General features: G+C 41.9%; 1 protein-coding gene across 2 annotated transcripts in view; it reads left to right on the top strand.

Moving 5' to 3' along the window:
• The first annotated feature begins 6,987 nt into the window (after positions 1-6,987).
• Samd5 (sterile alpha motif domain containing 5) overlaps positions 6,988-24,304 on the top strand; it is a 416,281-nt gene continuing 398,964 nt past the window's right edge. Inside the window, exon 1 of one of the 2 annotated variants that reach the window (XM_075949172.1) lies at positions 6,988-7,723. In XM_075949172.1, the coding sequence (XP_075805287.1) occupies positions 7,265-7,723 (459 nt within the window). In that variant the 5' untranslated portion in view covers positions 6,988-7,264. The remainder of the gene's footprint in view (positions 7,724-24,304) is intronic. The other variant, XM_075949162.1, reaches the window with a different exon arrangement.

Below are 24,304 nucleotides of genomic sequence, written 5' to 3' on the forward strand. Positions count from 1 at the left end.
ATAGTTGATGAACTTTGATCCATCTTACTTATCATCCGTGTTGGTAATCTTCAAATGATTGTACTTTGCTGGGTAGGGACTCATTTAGGTTAGTGCCTGAAACTGAGGCTCTCTTTTTACCCTTTATATTTAGACAGCGCCTCACAATTGGTCCAAAGTGGTCTTGACACTCTCTGTAGCCCAGGCAGACCTTAGACTTTGGATCCAGCCTGCTTTGGCATTCCAAGTAGCTGGGATTATAGTCTTGTGCCAGCAGGCCACACTCATTCTCTTTTTCTAACTCTGAGTTTGTGAGAACACCTCTGCATCGTCCCACCTTGCCAAAGAGTTTGTTGCTAAACTTCTGAATTTTTGAGAACTTGATAGATAACAATAGGCTTGTTTGAATAGTTGGAACCCATGCTTCTCTATCATTGTGTTTTGAGTTTATTTTTTTATTTATTTGTGGGGTTGTATGTGCACATATTATCTTGGCTTATGTGTGGAGGTCAGAGGACAACTTGTCTCTCTTTGTGTCTTTTTGTCTTGTCTCTTTTCTCTCCGTCTGTCTTTCCATCTCTCTCTCATCAGTTAAATTGATCTATTAGGGTCAGGTGGCTGGGGCAAGCTCATTAGGGCTGCCAGGGCAGACTGTTTGACCCTAACAGTTCTGGTAATACCAACAGGGTAGGTCAGCCACTCATTCCTAATATACCAGTTAAAGACAAAAGCAACAGTTAAAAGCACAGAGAGGTGATTTCATCAATGTGGTGAAATTGTGGGTGGAACAGATAAAGGGGTCGTCATTTGATGGACAGGAACTCTAGGTTTATGGAGAGGAAGAGATGTGGCAAGGAGCATAAGAGGTTGTCATGATTAAGTAGTGCTGGTCCAAGCAGTCTGGTGATTACTGCCTCACTTCTGGTCCTGCAGAAGTTGTTCTTGTTTTTGCTCGAGGGGAACAGTCTGGTTCTCAGGATCTGATCATTCTTGTTCCAGCGTGTGACCTGCTGTCATGGATAATAACCCTCAGGAGTTGTCTGTCCTGCAGGCTACTGGCCCAGTGCTTGGAAGCAGTTTCTAATATTTGTCGTAAAGATGTTTATCCATCCACCCTATTCTTAAAATCCAAGGTGGTTAAGGAGTCAAATGCAAAACCAGAGGAGGAAAACATGGTGTTCGTGAGACTCCTGCCCATGTTCCTCGTTCCATATAAGAAGGAACAGAATGTTTCAGCAAAAACACAAGGTTTCTTTACCTACAAAAAGAGATCGATAGCTGTCCAGTCTTCAGGAACCGAGTCCATTTCAGGAGCCAGACGCCCTGGAATCGGAGTCATTTGTCCTGTCTCCTGCTTAGAAATAAACCCTCACCTGGAAGCAACAGTTTTCTGCTTAAGTGGAAGGATTTCATTGTTGTGATTGATTACATAATTTGACTAATTTTTCACTTGCCTAAAAGAGCTTTTTATCAGTATCACATCACTTGTTAAAAGTTACATAACCTAACTTTTAAGTGCTAAGTTAGTTTTTCTTAGACTGAAAAGGAAAAGAAACGGGGAGGGGGCGGTATTCCCAAGTGTCGCTTGTGTTGCCTAGCAGAGCCCTGTACCCACTATGTTCACCGTGGGGAACGCTGGGTTCATCTTAGAGGTGCATTTCAAGTAGAGACTATCTGGAGATGAGCGGAGATAATAGGACAAGAGTGTTCTTTCGTGGGTTTCATTTTATTCTCTATCGCAAATATAGTTTCTTGTTCTCCTCTTGGTGACCTCTAAGCCAAAGACTTCTAGAGCATTCTTTCCGCCCTGTGTGCCTTCCTTTAAAAGAGAAAGGCCTGTGAGGATAGCAAGCCCTAATCTAATGGCACCCTGCTGGTACTCCCCGCTGCTCCTTGTCTCTCCCTTTTTCAAATATGTTGTCACACATAAATATAACATCTAGAGCCCAAACCCATTAACAGAAACCCCCACCCAGCCTGCCCCCAATTAAGGGGCCAAACCCACACCTCACTCCCAGCCACTGAGGAACAGATTACCTGTTAAATCACTCAAGGCAGTAATTCTCTTTTCTCCCTCTGGCGTGTGGCCATTTTAGATGCTTTCTGCTTGTGGTTTAAGCAAAGGCAAGGCATATTTAGCATTTTAAGATTAATATTATATATTCCGGACTTTTACAAGGCTAGATACCCAGGGAACTGATGTTTAATAGATGTTAATGGAATTTAATTTTTATACACACTAGGTATGAACATTTATCTTCTAAAATAAAATAGTATGGAACCTTATGTAACACCAGGAAAATTTCAAAACAAATTATTATTTTTTTTCATCTGGCAACCCCGAATCGAGTTACTGAGCCAAAAAGCTGCTTTTTTGATATTTAGACTTTAAAACCTGAATCTAATTATCATTAATTACACCGAGAATGTCAGTGTTAACTTTGCATGTTCCATAGTTATTATCATTGCAAAATAGTTCTGAAATGGTATTTAAATAGAAACTTTCTCCACAATCTATTTTCCCAGTGATTTTCATTTAAAGAGGAGTCACTGCTGCAAACAAAACAAAACCTGGTTAAATCAATGAAGCAATCAAATGGAAAGAACCCAAACCTCAATATACTAAATAATAATCAGTATTGGGTTTTTTTCTTTAATTTTCTTTAATGAAAAACTCTAGAAAGTAGTATTCCTCAAAAATACCTTGTAAAAACTAAAAGTACTTGAAAAGGTGTGTGGGGTAAATTATCTTGGTGTTTATTACCAGGACCATGATAGCCACTTAAGAGAAGTGTGAGGGCCTTTGAACTTCAAGGTCCAATTTCAAAATCTAGTTAATAATATGTGTGTTAGTTATGGTTTCCATTGCTGTGGCAAAACACCATGACCCAAAAGCAAGTTGGAGAGGAAAAGGTTTATATGGCCTATACTTCCGGTCCATCATTGGAGGAAGTTAGGGCAGGAACTCAAGCAGGGTTAGAACCCGGAGGCAGGAGTTGATGCAGAGGCCATGGGAGAGTGCTGTTTACTGGCTTGTTTCACATGGGTTGGTCAGTCTGCTTTCTTATAGAACCCAGGACAGGGATGGAACCACTCACAATGGGCTGGAGCCTCCCCACATGGATCACTGAGAAAAAAAAAACCTTACAGCTGAGTCTCATCGAGGCATGTCCTCAACTGAGGCTCCTTCCTCTCTGATGACTGTAGCTTGTGTCAAGTTGATACAATTCACAGAGCACAGGTCTCCAGCCACACGCCCCTGGGTGTGTCTGATCTTGGAAGCTAAGATGGGTTAGATGTGGTCAGTAATTGGATGGGAGAGCACATTAAAAAACAACAACAGCAACAACAGAAAACCCTGCCAGTTAAACCTCTTCAGTTCCCATTAATGAAGAAAAAAACTGGTTTTTGCTTTGGTGTCTGGAACTGTCTACTCAAGAAACACTGATGAATAAATATGATTTTGACAATAACCACATAAAAAGAGATAATGTTGCACGAAGTCCGGGGCAGGGCAAAGAGAAATGGGATCCATCACGTAAGTGAACTTCAATAGGAAACCTGAGTTTTCTGGAACTCTACTTCCTCTGTGCAAATATGGATGCTGAATTGCTATGGAATGGGCTTTTAGCTCCTGATGGCTTCTAAATCTTACAATTAGTCACTTCTTTATGTGTGTTTGTGTGTGTGTGTGTGTGTGTGTGTGTGTCTGTGTCTGTGTGTGTCTGTGTGCACGTGGTGATTTCCTGGGTGTATGTCTAAGGCCATAAGTCAGCCTCTGAAAACTTCCCAGATCACTATCAACCTTACTGTATGAGAAATGGTCTCAGTATCTCAGTGAACCCGGACCTCCCCAACCCTGGGTTCTACCTGTCTCTGACTTCTCCCCCTCCCCCATGCCCCTGCACCCAGCTGAACTCTTCTTAGTTAGATGCAGAAGGATTTGGACTCAGGATCAGAACTCCATGCAGCAAGTTTCTCTGCCCACTGAACCATCGACTCACCCCCACCCCATTCTTGTTTTGTCTTTCCATTCTGGACTATAGCCAGGCACCTCTGTAGGAAGTAGAGGCAAGTGCATACTGTAGTAGTTATGCATTTGTGACTTCAGAAATAAGGGAAGTCTCTTAAGAGCCTTGCTATGCCAGCAGCAGAGCCATAGAAGTCCTTCCGCTTCACACAGAGACTTGAGCAAGCACGGGAAAAGTGTGCCAAAGAGGAAAACGAGATGTCATAAGCCAGGAGATTTTATTTATGACTGATTAACAAATGATTAATTCATAAAAGCCGCCCCCTCCCGAGAGGGATGCTTTATTTCCCAATTGGACAGTGCCCTGAACATAAATAAGGGACAATCCCTGCTGCCTCTGAGGGAGGAGAGGCTTCAACAAGACCGGCTTGTTCTTGTCTCTATCCTGATTTACCATATGACCTTGGGCAAGCCATTCATCTTCCTCCAATACAGTTTCCCTAATTGTAAAATGGAAATAAAAATACTCACTGGCTTGCTGAAGATTAATGAGACAAAATGAATGCCCCTAGGCTCCCTGAGGGGAAGAGTCTGTGCTTGAGAAGGCAAAGGACTATTAAGTAATGTTATTGGACTTTTCAGGCAACTTGGGAAAGAAAAACCACGGCAATAAACTCAGGAGCTTTGAGCTTCCTCTTTTAAAATACAAGCATCAAAAATAAATAAGACACGCAGCTGTTACAACTAGCCCAACATTTCCTGCGTGTTTCTCTAGCAGCTGCTGGGGTTCTAAAAGTCCAGTAGCAGGAAGCCTGGCCCTGGGTTTCTTTCTTCATAGTTCTCCACCCCTTGGTTCTGCAGTGAACAAACAGGGAGTGAACGTTTCAGAGATGTATTGTCTTTTTCTGTAAGATAGTGAATAATGTGATTATTTACCACATATGTTTAGTCATACATGGAGATGCTGGCATATAACAACTTACAAACAAGTATCTGCTGATAACTTCTGTTTCCTTGTAGCAGAATTATTTTGAACCTATTGAAATATTCCCCCCTCCAAAATTCAAAGGTTTTCATGACAAAGCATTGTGGTCATATAATGTACGTGAGAACATTATTTGTACTTTAAGGACACTAGGAACCACAAAGCCCTCTTCCTTCTGGTGAACAAAACAGGTTTGGGACTTGGGCAACGCCTTAAAATTCCAGCACTTGTACACAAGGGGGCACTGTGAGCCTGCTTTGGCAAGGGATGGAGGGCTTGCTGTGATCTGTGTTAGACAGGGAGGGTCTGTGCTACCCACAGTCTTGCACAGGATCAGGACCTTAATCCAGGCTCTGGAAGGGGCCACTCGGGTGATCTAGGGCTGGGGACAGAGCAGCTCCACAACTGCCCGCGATGCCTCTCTTCTTTCCCCAAATAAAATACCCGCAGCTATTTTTCAAGGCGAGATTCTTGGGTCTAGGAGCTTGGAAACACGGATACCCACTCCCACACATCCTATAACTGTAGAAATACAGGAGCATTTTGGGTCCAGGTCTATCAGGCATTTTCCAGGCCATAAAGATATCATCGGATTTTCAGTGTCCCTGTTCCAAGCGGGTTTAGGCTCCGCCAGTTTAGAGGAAGAGAGACATAGTCCCTTCCCCACAACCTGAAGTCCTGCGGATAGGGACACGACCCTAAAACCACTAGTGTCCACCCATCTATGTCGTGGCAAGTGACAATCACGGCCCCATTGAGATTTCTTCAGGAAGAAGATAGGAGTCAAGTGAGCTGAGTCTTTACTTTTGTGAAAAGGGAGGAAATTGTTGCCACCTGCAAGGTTTCTTAAGGTTTTATCTTATCCCCCAAAAGATCAGACCCAGGGAAAGGCTGTGCAGGAGCTCGGGTCACCCGCCCCACACCTTCAAAGTTGGGACATCGGCACCAGGAGGAATCTCTGTTGATTTTGTTGCTCTCATCTAGACAGAAAGTGCTAGATGCCCTAGCGTTCTTTTTAAAGCAAACTGCATGGTGGTGTATGGATTAACAGGCGATCCTGGGGCAGGAAAGGGACAGTCTGCTGTGATCCCTGCCTCTGAGACTGTAAACCTCACGTGTCCCTGGGCACGCAGCCGCCCACCCGGGGCAAAATGATTGTGATGAGAGGTGGAGAAAAGGCAAAAAAGCAGGCAAGATTGAGGGGGCCTGACACAACACGGTGTGTGTGTGTCAGGATGGGGGTGGGAGTAGATGGGGGGTATATGGACCAGGTAGGGCCATGCTGGTCAAGGAGAAAGTAAAAACCATCCCAAACTTTCTCAGATCTGATGGTCCTAGAAGGGAAAATCAATCAGGAGCAGGAGTGCCCCTCCTGAGGCCCACACGCATGACTAGCTGTAGCGAGGAGGGGCCGCACGCCCATCGGGCTGGACAGTCCCCACGTTGCGCCCACCCTGCTGCCAAAACGCTGCTGCTCTGGGCACAGAGCGCAGGATCACAGAGGTAGACACACCGTGCGACTCGAGCCTGGCAGCTGCTCCGTAGAAGAGACATTCTACGTGCATCGAGAAAGGAGAAGGAACCCTGGACTTAACAGCCTCGCTCAGCCCAGTAGGGTGGTGTGGACTTGCCCTTGGACACACCAGCGAGAGTCACTATAAGCTTGGGAACTGAGCAAAGAGAAATCCAAGGATTCAGAGAAGTCGGATTCAATAAAAATGTCGAAAAATATCAAGGGTAGCCACCAGAGTCCGGAAGCTTAATAGCCGCCGGGTCACTGTGACCCCAGGAACGACAGTGACTGACACCCGAGCAGACCAGGCGCTCGCCCGCATCTGCGGGTCTGCCAGTCCCAGCCGCCTCCCTCGCGGGGAACGTGGGTGCTGACGCCCGCGGCGGCGGCCAGAAAACGACATGCAGCGCGCAGCCCCCGGACTGTCCCGGCTGGGTAAACTCCTGGCCGGCGCGGCGCGACGGTGACCCGCGCGGGTGCGAGGGGTGTGCCCGGCCCCGCCCGCGCGCCCCTCCCCGCGGAGGCCGCGCATCCAGGGGCGGCGCGGAACCGAGCGGCTCGCCCAGCCGCCTGTGCCCGCGAGCGCCGCGCCTGCTCGGGGAATCCACTTCGCTGCTAGACGCTTCTCGCTCAAGCTCGCGCTCTCCCAGGCTGCTTCCCATGGCATTTGCTCTGAGGCCGGATCCTATCCACTAACCGAGAAACTTTTCCAGCCGTTTCTTCTCCCCCACCTCCTTCCAGGAGAGGATTAAAAGTTCCAAGAACTGGTACCGCCAGTGTCACTTGGGTACTCGCCGGTGAGTTCCCAGTCTCAGCCATGTGCACCAACATAGTTTATGAGTGGCTGAAAGCGTTACAGCTCCCGCAGTACGCTGAGTCCTTCGTGGATAATGGCTACGATGACCTGGAAGTGTGCAAGCAGATCGGAGACCCGGACCTGGACGCCATCGGGGTCCTGGCTCCAGCGCACCGCCGGCGCATCCTGGAGGCTGTGCGCCGGTTGCGGGAGCAGGATGCGGCCGCCGCCGGCCTTTACTTCACGCTGGAACCTCAGCCGGTACCACCAGCACCGCAGGTGGAAGCGGTGCCACCAGGCCGCCGGGGGGAGTCATGTGGCGGCTCGGCCCAGGGCACTCGCGGGGACCCCCGTGGCCAGACGAGCGCTCCCCGCAGCAGGGAGCTGGTGAGCTACCCCAAGCTGAAGCTGAAGATCATGATCCGGGATAAGCTGGTTCGCGATGGTATCCACCTGAGCAAGCCCCCGTACTCGCGCAAGGTAAGGAGGCGCCCATTGGGCGGCCTTAGGGACGCGGCAGGTGGGGACCAGGCCTGGCGCTTCTCCAGCAACTCGGCAGTTGTCTTGGTGACAATTGAGAAGCCAGGGTATTTGGGCTGTCTGGGACTCTCTTCTGTTTTCTACCTTATCTGTGTATTCTTTCTGTGCCGGCGTCACCAATAGCCACTCCGTCAGTGTCTGTATCTAGACAATTCTTAACTTGACATATGGCACTTGATGGTATATGGGCTTGGTTGTCAGGTTCAGGGCAATGGGTACTTGCTTTTGGTGACCCCGGGGAAAATCTGAATGCCTCTAGTAGTGTTTGGGTTTGAAGAATACCAAAAGGTTGGGTTACATCTGCCTTATTTTCAACCTTCTGTTTTCTTTTTCTTTACTTTTTCTGAGTTTTGAGAAACTTCAAGAGAAGTAGGTGGCTATTCCCAAGGGAGGAGGGAAATTCAGGTCCTGCTGATCTCTGTTGGTTCCCTGCTACTGAGAAGTTTGCCATTAACAATGAACCTAAGGGGGGGGGGAGGGTGGTAAACACAAAACAGGTGCCCATTCGCATGAGACAGGTTTCCTAAGCGTATTCTGGGGTAGTGGAATGCTGAACAAATAGGGTGATTAGACCTCAGAGTATGCTTTTGGGATTTGTGGTTATTGATCCAAAAGAAAGGAAGGGAGATCTTTCTAGAAAGTCCGAGTGGACCTGTTTGGGAAAGGACAGGAGGAAGTTGCATTTCAGCGCCCAGAAAGACATTTTCACAGGTGAGACCAGGCTACAAGTTCTCACAGTTGTCCTGTGAGACACGGCAACACGAAGGAGTGGGGTTTGAACAAGTACCAGAAAGTGCATTTTCACAGCGGAGTGCTGTCTGTAGCTCCAAGTGCTTTGGCTTAGTTAAGTATGTCTGTTTGGTGGCAGAGATGCTGGGTTACTCATAGGAAAACGAACATCTCAGGCTGAAAGAAAGGGCCTGGAGAAGCCCAGTTAAAGAGCCCTGGCAAGAACAGGCAGCTGGCCAGGATTGCTATGGCAGCACAGCAAGGGAAAATACCTGTGGGTGCCCCAGCTCCAGAGGTGCTCTGTAGCCTCAAGGGAAGGTGATAATGCCTAATGGAAGCAAGTTCAAGGGTCGGCGCTTGCGAAAGTAGATACAGTAAAAAGGAAATGAAGGTTTATTATCATCCACCTGTTATCTTGCAGGTAGGGGAGGCCGCTGACATCACCTGCCTGATAGCATACATTGCTTTTGTAAGGATAGGCAAGGAAGGCTTGTCTCAAACACGTGTCCCAGCCACCTGCTCTGCTGGTCCCATTGATGGGGATCAGAAACGGAGAGGGACAGTCACGTGTTGCATTGGTGGCTAGCCTTATGGGATGCCCAGTGTGGCGAGAGGATCACGGTGAGCAGAACACACTATTAGTCCAGGATTAAAGGAGCAGGAGCCCAGCTCAATGATTGTTCCTAATATCCCAGGAGGTAAAGTGAGGTTGCACCAAGAGGCAAGCTAGGGCTGGTTTGGTCTTCAGGACAACCTCAGTGAGATGTGGCCGGGAGGATGGGAGTCATGGGATGGGGGTGAGAGCGGATGGTGTAAAGTACTGCGTTTTGGTTCCGTTATCATAAAGCACAGAATAACAAGCCTAAACATCGCATTTACAAGCTGGAAAGCATTTGAAGGACAGATGCCATGTTTAAGCAGATGCTTTGAGCTATGAGTCCTGCTTACAGCATTAAGTAACAAGGCAATGGGTTTCCCTTTCTTTTGGCAGAATCTCTTGTAGCTTAGGAACTCACTGTGTAACTGAGGCTGGTCTTGAACTCCATCCCCTCCTGCCTCTGTCTCTTGAGTGCTGGAATCACAGGAGTGACTATCACACCTAATGACCGTACATTTTTGTAAGTCAGATTTGTATGAAAAGAATTCAGCTTGCTGCCCAGGCAGTGGTGGCACACGCCTTTAATCCCAACACTTGGAAGGCAGAGGCAGACAGATCTCTGAGGTCTGAGTTTGAGGCCAGCCTGATCGACAGAGTGAGTTCCAGGACAACCATGACTAAACAGAGAAACCCTGTCTATGATTTTAGGCCTGCACCTTAGCGCATCACTTCCAAGTTTACTTCTACCTTTCTCTCTCACAACAGTGATATTTAATGATAAAACTTGTCCACTTTCACTTTCTAGTTTTTGTTTTGTTTTTCAAGACAAATTTTCTCTGTGTAGTCCTGACTATCCTGGAACTAGCTCTGTAGACCAGCCTGGCCTCCAATTTACCGAGATACACCTGGCTCTATCTTGAATGCTGGGATTAGAAGCTTGCGCCACCACCACCCGGCCACTTTTGCTTTCCATATGTTCCTTCTTTAACTGATGGGAAGAATCAAATGAGGGCAGAAATGTTCTCATTACCTCCCTCAAAAAGCTCCTTCTGGGGACCAAAAGAATGGAGCTGGAAAACTTTTTTGTAAGAAAGAAAAACACACATAGACATGGGAATCAACGCATAATTGATACATATTAAACTAAACATACAACCATGAAGTAGCAAATCATATTGCTCATTTGGAATTTGCTGTTTATATGTGATGGCCTCTTAAGTTCTAGATTTTCAGTTGTGTGGGAATTTGTTTTCTGATGCAGTTCTTTCTCCCACGAACAGTGCTGGGACTTTTCCTTTAAAATGCGATCACATTGTAGTTCTGATTTTCATGATTTCCTCGGCTCTGTCATGGTCATGATCAGAACGTGCACTGTTCATTATATTGCTTTGGAACTCAATTTGATAGAGCAGGCTTTCTCTGCCCAGTAGCCATTAGCATGGCCCATCCTTGGGACTTTGTACTGCAATGAGAATACTGTGTGACATGGAGGTGATCATGCCAAGAATGGTCACAGTAGGGATGACAAACCTCTTGCGAAGAAGTCTGAATTGAGTAATTTTTTTCAAGAACGACCTGAAGGGATTGTAGAATTTGCATCAGTAAAACAGTCCAGATTTCCTGATCAGTGAACTTAACTTTAAAAACAAACAAACAAACAAACAAAAAAACAAAACAAAACAAAAAACCTTTCCTAGGGTTTTCTTTATACTGGAAAACCAAGAGCTTGGGAAGACCAAGCTTCAAGTCAAGAGCACAGAGGACCCCACGGCTGCTCCTTTTGTTTTGTTTTTTGTTTGTTTGTTTTGGGGTAGACATAGCTGTGATTTCTACCTCCATGATAAGATGTACTTATATGCACACATACACAAACATAAATGCATATAATTTATATATATTTTGTGTATATAACTTTTATGTGACTGAGTTTCCCCATTGCATACCTTCTTTAGGCTATAGCTTACTGTGGTTGGCAGGACTCAGGCAGGTATCCTGCCCTCAGATTTGTGAGGCCTAACAGGGAACAAATAGATAAAATCCAAAATTGTGATTCTATGTGTGGCATTGCCTTGCTGGGAAGCATAGGATACCACGAACAGGTGCATCCAACTTATTACAAAAAACTGAGAACATGGGGACATGTTAGCAGAGAAGTCGGAGGAAGCAGAATTCTAGAAACTACTGGAACTCATTAGGAAGCCATAATATTTCAAGGTAGAGGAACTGTTCAAGAGGTGACATTGTGGCCAAGTAGGATGTTAATATGGTGAATTTATAGAGTTCTTTAAATTTTTAATTTATTTATCATTATTATCGCTCTGTGTGTGATTTGTGTGTATGGCGGGGGGGGGGGGTTGTATGAACCGTGGCACCCGCGTGAAGACATCTTTGTGGAGTTGATTCTCCTCTTCAGTCTCTCTTTGGGTTTGAGTTTAGGTCAGGTTTGCTCAGTGAGCTCTTATTCTGCTTAGCCGTCTTATTCTGGACAGCCTTCCGGAGTTCTTCCCTGGAAAATGTTTCCTTGTTTCTCTACCAGTGGAAAGCTATTTGAAATGGAGTAGCTTTATTTAATAATGTTGTAGGAATGTTAGCAGTCATTCACACATTAGTATAAATTAAATTAACTCCGCAGTAATAAGGTTGTGAGGGATACTCAGAGGAGGTAGTCCAAGATGAAGAAGTTTGGAGAGACGATGTTCCTACAAAAACTTCTCTGCATGGAGGGCACAGAGCATTAGAAAAGAAGATATTCTGGCAAAGACATGCTGTGTCCTTTGGAATTTTGCCTGGGGTCTTGGCAGAAGACAGCATGACAATAAATATTATTCCTCCCAAGAATTCTTTCTGCCTCTGTGACATTACCAAGACAGATTGGAAGCTGATGAGCTTCAGTTTTTCCAGTTCAACCAATATCCTCAAGTCTAGATCCTTCTAGGCTTTTTTGGTTTTGGTCCAATTGGAACACTGGAAAGAGGAAATGAGAGGACACAAGAGCTGATGCTTTTTTCATGCTCTCAACAATTTACATACAGCATAGAGAAGGACATCCCACATCACCTCCCCTTTTCTGTCTAGATAAAAAGGACGGTTTTAACTTTAACATAGTAAAATTACATGTACCAAAACACTTATCAAGCAACAATTTTATTTACATTATTTAGTCCATTTACATTTCACAATTAAGGAAAATACTCTATCATCTATCCTATCATTGTGAGTCTTAGGTTTTACATCTAATTTATTTTTATCATAGTTGAAGAAAACTGTAACTATTACTATCTATTCTTCAACTCCATCAAAGACTCCAGAAAGATATAATACTACCTAAGTTAACAGGAAGTGCATTGTAAGCAACATTCAAAACTCTAGAATTGACAGGGACATCTTGCTGCCAAGACATCAATGCCTTGTAACATTGTGGCATCTGTCTTCAACCTACAGGCCCATAATATCCAGAAGACTTTTCCATGAAGCAGGAAATTTCAAAGACAGTTCCACCTATATTGGCAGTTTGTCAGTCACTTTCTTCTGTGTCCTGCAGAATGTCTGGCAGACTCTTTCATGAAACAGGAACCCTAAAGGACCATCTCCCCTTTAGACAAGTTAGCAGTCATCTCTCTGTGGATACTGCATGTCCAGTGAAACAGTCTAGGCAAGAGCAGTTTCTTGCCCAAATGAGTAACAAAGTCAATAAGGAGCCCTTTAGATGCCCATCATCCTCTTGAAATAGATTAGTGCTGTCAGGACAGGAGCAGATGTGTCTCATTGTCATGAAAAGTCATAAGTTTTTAAATATTTTAAATGCCATATTCTGTTAGTGTTTGAAATGTTTGAAGAATAACTGTGCATCTGAAATATATTTCTGTACATCAAGAAAACCTAACTAATATGACTACAAGCTTGACTGTTATAGATGACTATTAACCTGTATTTCTTAATTATACATTTTATTTTTAAATGAGTTGCACAAAAACAGTACCGTAATCAAGAGCAGAAATATATATATAACAAAACTGACCTAAACATTTTATCAATAGACCAAGATTCATACCAATGCAAAGTATTCATATCTATAACATAACCCCCTTAATTGTAAACAAACATTTATAAGAAATATTTGGGAAATTGGGTGTAGTTCTCTCCAAATTGCTTCCTGCTTTTTATTGGGCAAAGTAATTTTAGGGTTTTAGAGAAACCTTTCAGAGGATCTTGTTCCATGAAACCACATTAGACTGGAAAGAATTCACAGGTTCTCAACTTCTGTGGAAGCAAAAGCAGAACCTCTTTTCCAAAAACAACATATCCTTAGACCAAAATTTTGAAGTCAAGATACCTTTAAAATATATACATATGTTGGTTCTGTAGCAGCCTGTACAACACACACACACACACCTTCAGGGAATCTAGAAACAAACACAAAGAATGCACTCAAAGTCTTGGAAACATAGTTGAAAAACCATGGAATTTGAGCTGTCAGGTAAAAGAGATGTTAAATTTTCTACTCCATCTTCAACAGTTCCTTGCTCATACTGAGTTTTCAGGTACCACCGTCATAGACCTCTAATTGGTTTCTCACCTCAGGAACTTAATACTGTTCATGCCTTGGAGAGATGACACTACTGCTTTTGAAAATGGTTAAGTTTAGTGATATTTGTTAAAGGAACACATCACATATATAATTTAGAGTTGTGCAAACAGGGAGATTAAATTATAAGATTTAAATTATTCTTAACTTTTAGAAAGAATGTTCTGTAGCTCAAGTCAGCCTAGAATTCAGAGAAAACCTGCCTGCTTCTACATCTTCAGTGCTGGGATTACAGACATGAACCATTAAATCTGGCTAGAGATGATATACATGTAAAGTCAGGCAGGAAAGGTGCCCTGCTAGTGTTGCTAGCTAAAAGCAAAAGGCTTCTGGTGAGTTGTATTAACAGGTGTTCTGAAAGAGCATTTGGCAGATGGAGAGTCTGGCTTATGATAGTGCTTGGCTAGGTTATCCCCAGTTTCTTTGGTACCCCAAATCCATATGCTATGTAATACACACAGAGCTATATGCAATGGAATGCAAACACTCTATATGTACAAGGGCCTCCTGACACCAATGGTAGGGGAAGTTTGGTAATACCCATTTAATAATAATAAACCCATAGTAGACTTTTCATGCAAATGATGTTGAATCAGTTCTATGTGATGAAGATTATGATAATGGAAATTATTTCTTCAAAATAAAGTTCTTTCAAAATTGGGTTGTGATCTCTAAAATATTCACTTAGACAATTTTTAGTTGGCTGATATTTGAAGCATTTCTTGAACTCCATGCATACCAAGATGTTCTTGGATGGTAGGAAGCTCTTATTCTTCTCTGGTAGATGTGATTTGGGGTAAACAACTATATAATTGAAACAAAATCAGGCAATTAAGAGGAGTGATGTTTAATAAATGTGAGATGGAAAGATAATCTGTCAACAAAATAATGTAATTTTATTGTTATGTATAGAGTGGATTTTATGATGCATGCCCCATGCCGAAGGTTAGGGCTGGCTCTTAATATAGTCAAATGCTATCCCAGGGTACTTGGAAGAAAACTGTGATGCTCAACGCTTCCAGAGCTCAGAACCTGGATAAAGTTCGAAGCAACGTGTATTCCTTGAGTGAGGCAGACGTCTTACCACCACTTCTAGGACTGAGGTGAAATGATTTTATCAGGCCTTCCCTAAGTTTTATGAAATAATGCTATTTGAATTGATTTCTGATTGGGTTAGGGAGAACTAGAAAAGGGAAAAAGACGATATTTGTTTTCAGTCAATATAAAAACTATTAAAGACCAATGACTGTGGATCATGCCAAGAGGCATTAAGAATACAATTTGTCTTCCATAAAGACTAAGTGACATCTTATAGTTTAAAGAGATCTCATTACCACTTCTAATTGAAATAAATGGTCCAAGAATCTCTAAAAGCTTGCTGTTAAATTTTCATAATGTTACAAATATAAACAAAATAAGATTTACTTCATATGGATCAGGTTAGAAAGATAAAAAAAATAATTATGTATTCTCTACTAGCCAAACTCATAATGAACAGATGTGACAAATTCTAAGATTTTTTTTACTCTATGAACACAGTAGGCTAAAGATAAACCTACCATGCTTGACATCCAGCACATCATCATTCAATATCTCATCTCTATTTGACAAATTATTTTAAGTAAGAGTCATACAATAATTCACTATTATTATTTTATTCGTTCCTTACTTTTAAAGCAATAAATAATTAAAATGAAATAATTTTAAATTGTTCAAATTTAATAGAAATGTGTCATCTATTGAATAGAATTATTGCTTAGATATTTTACCCTGCACTTTGTATTTCATTTTACTCTTTAAAAATCTTAATACATAAACTCCAAGTGGTCACAGAAGAATAACAGAATTGAAGTAACGCACATGTTATTGTTTTGGTTTTATAAATCATGATACTACTGTTATTTGCTTCAGATCGACCACTTCTCTTGGGACTATGTGGTGCTCTGATGCAGGTGTGACATGCTAAGTTTACTCTCTTGAAAGCACTCTTGGAGCTACATCTGCAGGTGTGGGAGTGTCTGCATTACTATCCCTGTAGACCACAACACTTATCAATGACAGTGGGTAAGAGATGTAAATTTAAAGTTTATACAGACCTCTCGAGTTCAGCATACATTCCCCCAGCCCTGCCCAGAAGAACTCTTATCACTGATATTGTTGAAAGTGATTGATATGGTTGATGCTTTTCTGTATAAGTGTATACGTGTATAAGTGTGGTATACATGATGTATGATATAAATATACATGTATGTCTATGAAAGCCAGAGGAGGACATGGATGTCCTAATCTACCTCGCTCTCTGTTTTACTCCTTTAAACCCAGAGCTCGTCTGGTGGCAAACACTTGCCAGTGACCCTCCTGTCTCTGTCCTCCCCAGTGCTGGGGTTACAGGCATGGCAGGCCATGCTTGGCTTTTTTCCATGAGTGCTAGAAATCTAGACTCATTCTTGTGCATCAAGTGCTATTACCTACTAAACCACCTCTCAGTTCCCATAGGACATACTCTTGATAAGAAGTCATTTTGTAGATCTCTGTGTCTGCTTGAATGAAGATTATATAATGACAATTAGGGCAGTCACCGATCTGATTCCAGGGGAAGGCCAGTTCAGGCACTCTCCCCACTATTGCTAGGGTCTTAGCTAGCATCATCCTTGTGGATTCCTGGAAGTTTTCCTGACACCCGGTTTCTCCCTAACCTTACAATGGCCCCTTCTATCAAGACAGCTATTTCATTACTCTCCCACTCCGTCCTGCTCCCAACATCTGGTCCCTCATGATCCCTTCTGTTCCCATCCCCCATCCCATGCCCCTACCCTCTCCACCCCTAGTTTACCCAGAAGATCGCATCTATATCCTGACCAAACTCCGGGAGTCCAGTGGAAGAGAAGGAGGAGGGATTATATGAGCAAGGGGGCATAAGGGGCAGATCATGATCACGATGAGGAAACCCACAGAGAGAGCAGACCTGGCTCATGGGAGGGAGCTCCTGGACTCTAGACTGACAGCTAGGGAGCCTGCATGGCATCAACCTAGGCCCTTTACATGTGAATGACAGTTGGGTAGCTTGGTATATTTGTGGGGCCCCTAGCAGTGGTACCAGAACCTGTCCCTGGAGGATGAGCTAGCTTTTTAGAACCTATTCCCTATGGTGGGATGTCTCACCAAGCCTTAATGCCGAGGGGGAGAGGGGAGCTTGGTCCTGTCTCAACTTGATATGCCATGCTTTGTTGACTCCCATGGGAGTCCTTACCCTTTCTAAATGGAGATAGAGAAGGAGTGGATGGGAGGGGGGCATGGAATGGAGGTGGGGGAGAGGAGGGAGGGAAAATTGTGGTTGGTATGTAAAATAAATTAAAAATTTTAATTTAAAAAGTAAGTCATTTTGTTCTTAATGACTCCTACAGGTAACAACTTTCCTGTTAGAGTAAAAAATAAAATCCTGATGGTTTTAGAAGAATTATCTCTTTATGAAACCATGCCTAAATCCATCTCAAAGACAAGCAATATGAACTCAATGATATAATGCATATGAAGCTACTTTGTAAATATTAATGAACTTTTCAGATTTAAGGTGTTCTTGTTGGCAATGTAAATCATATTCTGCTGATATGAATTTGTTTTTAAATGTTGAAGAATAGGACCACTTCCCTGAAGAAATTTGGAGAACAATGAGGTGGATTAAGAGAAAATTTAAATAACCTATGTGGAAATTTCTAGCATGACACTGCTTGAAAATTTTTAGATTTCATGTTTAAAGTCATATATGTTTAAAAATACCTGGTCTAGATAGATACACAAAGCTGAGCCTGTGTCAGAAATTACCATTTGCAAATGGACTTTTCTCATCATTGTGAAGGTACAGTTGACAAAACCAAACATATTTATAGTGTTGTACAGTGTGATATTTTTATATATGAGTTCATTGTGAAATGATTCAATCAGCCATTAGTTTGCTCATCACCTCACATATTTATCATGTTGTCTTTGTGATAAAAACATTGAAGGTCTAATCTCCTAGCAATTATTACATGTACAAAACATCAATATTAACTCTAATCACTGTACTGCATAATGGATCTCCACAATTCATCCTAATTGGAACTTCATACGTTTTAACCAATATGTTCCCAATTACACCCCACTTCAAAAGTGATTTTAATACTGAGTCATGCTATGTCTCATCAGTCTTACTTGGCTTCAGCATTCCCTCGTTGGGCTGACACCTACACGTATTGTTGATGATTTTTATAATCTCTGTTATTTGAAAATGTCATTTTAAGAAATGGCATTTTCTCACCCTCCACACTGCATTTCTTCAGTTTCAGATAATACCCCTCTATGCTTGTGGTTTTCTTAAAATTACAGCTGTGTTTTTCCTATTCTTGGCACTTTTTCCCTCCTGTTCTTTGCCCTCTTCTGTTTATTTTGCCAGTGCTTTCTACATATTAAGGACATTAATCATTTTTTAATAGAGGTTGCAAAGATTTTTCCAAATGTAAGAATGTGTTTAGTTTAAAATTTTATGGATTTTTGTATGTCCATTAACATAAGATTCTTTATCAGTAATCTTTAAACTATTCTAAGCTGGAGGGATATAGGTGACAGGTATTCAAGTAGAATGGAGTTGGGCTTTTCTTTATTATTTATTTGGAGAAGTGGTTTCATCTCACTGAACCTCATTCATAAAATGGTTATAATCTCACCCATTTCTTAAGCTCCTGTGATGAATGAATGAGATACTATGTGAGAAGCACCTCATGTAATACCTAGCAGAGTGGTCATTCATAAACATCTAGCCAGTAGTCTGATATTATACTAATGACTGTAAATTATTCTTAATCTGAAGGTTATGTCTTCAGTTATTTTTCTCTTTGCCATTCTGTTGAGAAAAGATCATCCCTTCATAGTTTGAATTAATTTTAAAAAAATTTAAAAATAACTAACAAGAACAACAACTTGTTGAATATGATGCCCCATGATGTAATCCAGCTCTCAGGAGGCTTACAAGAGGAGGCTGTAAATTCAAGCCCAACCCGGGCTGCACAGTGAGTTCCAACCTAGCCTCAGATACATGGCAAGACCCAGACTACTGAAAGTACCCACCTGTAATCCAGCTACTTGGGCATTGGATGCAGAAGGATCAGGAGTTCAAAGCCAGTCTAGCTACAACAGTGTTCTAGGCCATCTGGGTACATGAGACTCTGGCTTAAACAAAACAAACACATAATAAAAAAACCCGAGTAACAGTCCCCAAACCCCAAACCAAATCAAACCAAACAAGCAAGAACTTTTTGGCCCTGTTATAACTATTGAAAATACCATCTTACTTGAATCTTCATTTGCCTTGTATACTTTCCTTTACAGAGTAAGGAGACCCTATTTGATTTTTGTGACTGTTTGTATCCTTACAGAACCCCTTTTCAAGTCCATTGTCAGTTAATATGCATATAAGTATCTTTCTTGGTTTCCTTTAAAAAATTAATTGTTAATTTGTCTAAATTTTATTTGGGTACATGTGATATAATATGCTAATACTATTCATAATTTTGTTAGACTCATCATTGTCTACCCTATTTGCTGAAATTGCATTTCTTGTTTCTTTTTCTAGTGTTATTGCCTTGGGCTCAGTTTATAAAACAGGGTTAAATAGAGTTATGACAAATTTTAATGTAAAATTGTAAGGATTTTTGTTTCAACTCTTGTTTCATCCACTCAGAGTGTAGGCCTTCATGGTGTTAAGAAAGCATCCTTCTTTTTCTAACTTTGAAATAGTTTCTATTAGGAACAGATATCAAATGTCATTAAACATGTTTTTGACAACTTAAAAATAGTTAAGTTTTTAAGTTATCAAGATGGCTCCGTGGGTAAAGACTCATGTGGCCAAGAATGACAACCTAAGTTTGATCCCTGGGAACTCCTGGTGGAAAGAAATAACTGATTCCTTCATTTTGTCCCTTGATCCTTTTAGTGTGTCATGGTGAATATGTATTGATGCTTGCACACACACACAAATCATAAACGTATGAAATTAAAAATAGATAACCTTTTTCTTATTGAGCTCCGTGTTGAGAGAGTTTTGAACTAACACACTTCCCAATATGGAAGCATTCTTACACAACTTGATGACTATTGTTTTTTGAAGTAAACTGGTTATGAAATAATGAATTAATAAGAATCTTGTTACAGGCGGTGGTGGCACATGCTTTTAATCCTAGCACTCAGGAGGCAGAGGCAGGTGGATCTCTGTGAGTTCCAGGCCAGCCTGGTAACAAGAGCTAGTTCCAGGACAGGCTCCAAAGCTCCAGAGAAACCCTGTCTCGAAAAACAAAACAAAACAAAAAAGAATCTTATTATCCAGTCCTTATCATATTTTCTCTATTGTGTCTTTTCGTGAGTAATTCTTGGCATTCGCACTCAGTCATTTAGTGTCTTCACCAATCGTTGTCATGATGTTGTTATATTTGGCCTTATGACAATTTTTTAAAAGATAGTGATGTCTGTTTAGGGGATACAGGTGATAATTAACTGTTCCTGGCTTCCATGGCAGTCTTGTTTTTAACCAAAAGCAGACATTCCAGACTAGTGGGAGGCAGTGGATCTTTTTTCATAGCAAAGAAGAACTTTTTTCTCGCTGCTCTATGTAGTTAAGGAAATTCCTCCCAGGCTCTGGAAACCCATCCTCCTCCATCCTCTCCACTTGTCCACTCTGTTCTTCCCCTCCCATGCTCTGCCCTTTTCCTGTTTCCAGTCAAGTCCCAGGCCTCTTAACAGAAGATACAGACGGCGGGCTTCTTGCCAGATGCTACGACACATTGAAAACCCTTATAAGAAATTCCAAAGTGGCATTCATTTTCATTGAAATATTTGGCTTTGCACAGTAGTAACAACTCAATGCATAACAAAGGGAAAACTGGAAAACTCTACGAGGAGTACTAATTTAACAAACCTCAATTTACATTTAAACTTTGACTGAAAGGTCAAATAGATGGAGATTTTTTAAAAATAGAAGAAGTCAGTGAAGTAAGGATTAAAATTGAAGCTTAGGAATAGTGCGTTTGCAGAGGAGATGTGTAAATCAGGTGCCGAAGGCAGCTGAGTTTGCAAAAATGGATACACCCAATACTCCGCAAGCTAGCCATCAATCATGCGATAAAGATATAGCCACTTTAAGGGACCCATGTATCAATGCAGACTCCAACAGTGCTGTATTATGAAGCACTCCTCCGGGAAGCCCCTGATTGACAAAAATAGTACTGCTTTAAGTAGTAGCAATATTTTCATGGCCAGAAAGTAATAAAGCTATAGATGAGCTCCGTGAAAAGAAAATATTTGACATAAAACCCCCAGAGCAGTTCTTAGGACACATTTCCTACAGGATTAGGTTAAGGCAGGAAGTAGCTCTACCCAATGTGAAAGCTGATAATTTGATAAGTTGCTAATTACATCTAGGACCCCGGCATCCGAAGGCATCTGAAGAGAGAATGGGATTAGTCGCCACCCGGGATGACAGGCGCACTGTATCAGTAGTTGCTTTGGTCTGTGCACTAGGAAACAAGTCAGGAGATGCCTCTTGCATCCATTATACATTAGAACGGAGCCAGAGGGTATGCAAAGTAATTTACTCTTGGAGACCTACTTCATTACAGAGAGGTGGTGGAGAGTTGTTGTTAGATTGGCTATGTTCACGCTCAGTTTTTATTGCTGTGTCATTTTAAATCAGAGTTTTTACTGCTGCTTTTGGCATGGCAATTTGGGCCAGAGCTAGATCTCTGTTAATGGGATCCTTGAATGGATATGCTTATCCTAGAAACGTGCTGAATTGAATCTTTTATCTTCCCACCACTTCTTAAAACAAGGTGAATATAACCCTTCCACCCTAGAACTGATGGACCGTATCAGGGACTTCTGACAAGAAATGTGCTATCCAGGACTGGAGATGTAACTCATTTGGCAGAGTGCTTGTCTAGGAGGTGAAAAGCCATAGGTTTGATCCCCAGCGTCTTGTGGTGAGGGTGCGCCTATAATCCAGTATTTGAGAGATAGAGACAAGAAAACCAGGAGTTTACCATTATTCTTAGCTATGTAACAAATTCAAGGCTAGCATGGGCTACAAGAGACCCTGTCTCTAGAAATAAAACAACAACAATTATGATATGCTTAGTCACCCCAACAAAACTAGTTCGGGAGCCATATGTAGAATTATATTAGAAGTGACTTCAGAAGGAAGGCAGAGGGTGATGGTGTTTTTTGTAAGCCGGCTTATTGCAAAGCAAGAGCTGGCCAGTTTACTGAAGGTCTTTTCACGGGGTTTTCATTTTTATTAATTGTGATAGTTAGACTTATTCTTCATGTGGCCATATGTGAATCAGTTACATGTTTGATTTTCCTTCTCACATCAGGAGAAGAAATCTTAGTTTGCATTCCTTTCCTCCCTTCCCCCATGAGCTTGGAAAAATAAAATGCTGGTTTCAGTTCTCACCCCGATCTGCTTTGTACATCAGCCTTGTACAAGTGAGACCACTGTCTGGGATAAGTCAGATGGTAGCTGTAATTTGAGAGTAGCTGTTGTTGTCCAGGGAAGAACTGTAGTGTGCTGTTTCGTTCAAATACCAGGACAAGGCTCGGAGGCAGAGGTTGCTTTGGTTGTTTCTGCTCCATAGATGAGGGAAATGAAGCTTAAAGAGTTTGAGTGCACTTTACAAAAGTCCTACAATTAGCAAATTTCACTGGGAAACCTCATGTTCAGACACCAAAACCCATGACTGTGATTCTGCCTAGAAAGTAGTGCATTGTTTTAGTAGTTTTTTAAAAAAATTTAATGTAGAACAGTAATTAAATTTCAATGATGTAGTAGAATATACCCATGTTTTATATTTGAGTTAGCATATAATGGTTTCATTGTTTCAAAATATGTTTTAAATATGATAGACAACAGGAAGATGTACAAACGGTGATCTATCAGTCAAATCATAGCAATTTGATAAGTAAAGTTCTTATTAAACTTGGGTATCCATGGTCTTATTCCTTATTCGCTTATAGCTAGAAGAATTAGTTTGTCCTCATGACCCATGGATGACAGTGACTGTTGCACATAGAGCAAACATGAGCTTTCTTAACAGAGTTCTAAGCCTGCCAATGAGTTTTAAATCCATGTTTTTCTAGGTTAGTTGAGGATATACTCTTAGGATCCAAAGCTCTCCTTCTTTTGGCAATATAAAACAATAGCCATTTAATCAGATGGTTCTTTTCGTAGGTCAGTTCTATACATAAATTAGGCTGTTATTATAACACACTGTATAGTTTTGAGTATTCATAATGGCTATTTTGGATCTGAGGTTGAATTTGGAAACAGTCTATAGCCATTTTTGTAGACAAATTAGCTTTTGAGTAGTCTCATTGTAAGATCCAAATCCCAACACTTAAATAACAATAAAATGAAAGCGTGATTATCTAGTCTGGTTTTAAGGAGTGGACATGTACAGGGGAATGACCCTTTGTCTTGATCCTATGGGTAGCTTCACTGATAACATAAGCAAGGGATCTCAGCAATAATTATTTTCAAAGATATAACTTGGCAAATATGGTGTTTTGTTTATTTGCTTAAAAATATACCTAAAACTACTAATAAGCAGCTAATTTATATAGTCATGTATTTGAAAAATCTTGACAGATTTAAAATTCCATTAGAACCTTTTAGAAACTTGGGGAATGGACTCTCTCCTCAATCTTGTGTAGGGGGCATTTAAGCTTAACCGAATTCCTAGATGTTATTTAAATAGCACTGGTAAGGCTTGGCCTGCATTGAATCTGTGAAGGAATGCGTTTTCATGGGACCAGGGCTAGAGCACCATCAAAATTTTGACTATGGACTCCCAATAACCACATAAGTCTGGAACTCAAACTGGTGATTTTCACTGACCTTCCTGCCCTTCATTATGATCTCTGGTCTGTAGACGCATGCCTGAGAGTCCACCTCCTCCTACACCATCTCCATTCACCGGAGACTCCTCCTCTTAAGACAGACCAGGGTCCCCCTAGCCCTTTTATCCCTGTCTCACCAGATATCTGATTTGCCCCACTATAGCCTACTTTCAGGAGCCCCTCCTCCTAACACTCCTCCACGCCCTGAGTATCTCTCCTTTTGGTGTGGACCAGATTTATCTAGCTCTTTCCATTTAACCCATTCTGTATCTATTCTTCTCTGCACCCACTGACTTGCTGAAGCACTCCCTATTGGCTAAGTGCCTGAGAGAGTATCAGCGACCAAAGAACTGAACACTCGCCCAACAAAGACAAGACCAGACATTACCACCTAGAAACACCTCAATCATGTTCATTCCAGATGCCTAGACCCCAAGGCAAAAACACAAACAGGAGCAGCCAAGACAAGATGCCTCCACCAGAAGCCAGTAATCCTGTTACAGCCAGCCCTGGGAGGTACAGCAGAGCCAGAGCACAAGGCAAGGATTTCAAAATAGCAATTCTGTATATGTTCATAAACTTAAAGAGAATACAAATGAATCACTTAGTGATGACTGGGAAAACATAAAGAACCAGTTGAATAAAATAATGAAAACAGTTCAAGATGTGAAAGTAGAAATAGAACCCC

The sequence above is a fragment of the Microtus pennsylvanicus genome, chromosome 1, assembly GCF_037038515.1.
Source record: "Microtus pennsylvanicus isolate mMicPen1 chromosome 1, mMicPen1.hap1, whole genome shotgun sequence".
Classification (NCBI taxonomy): Eukaryota; Metazoa; Chordata; class Mammalia; order Rodentia; family Cricetidae; genus Microtus; species Microtus pennsylvanicus.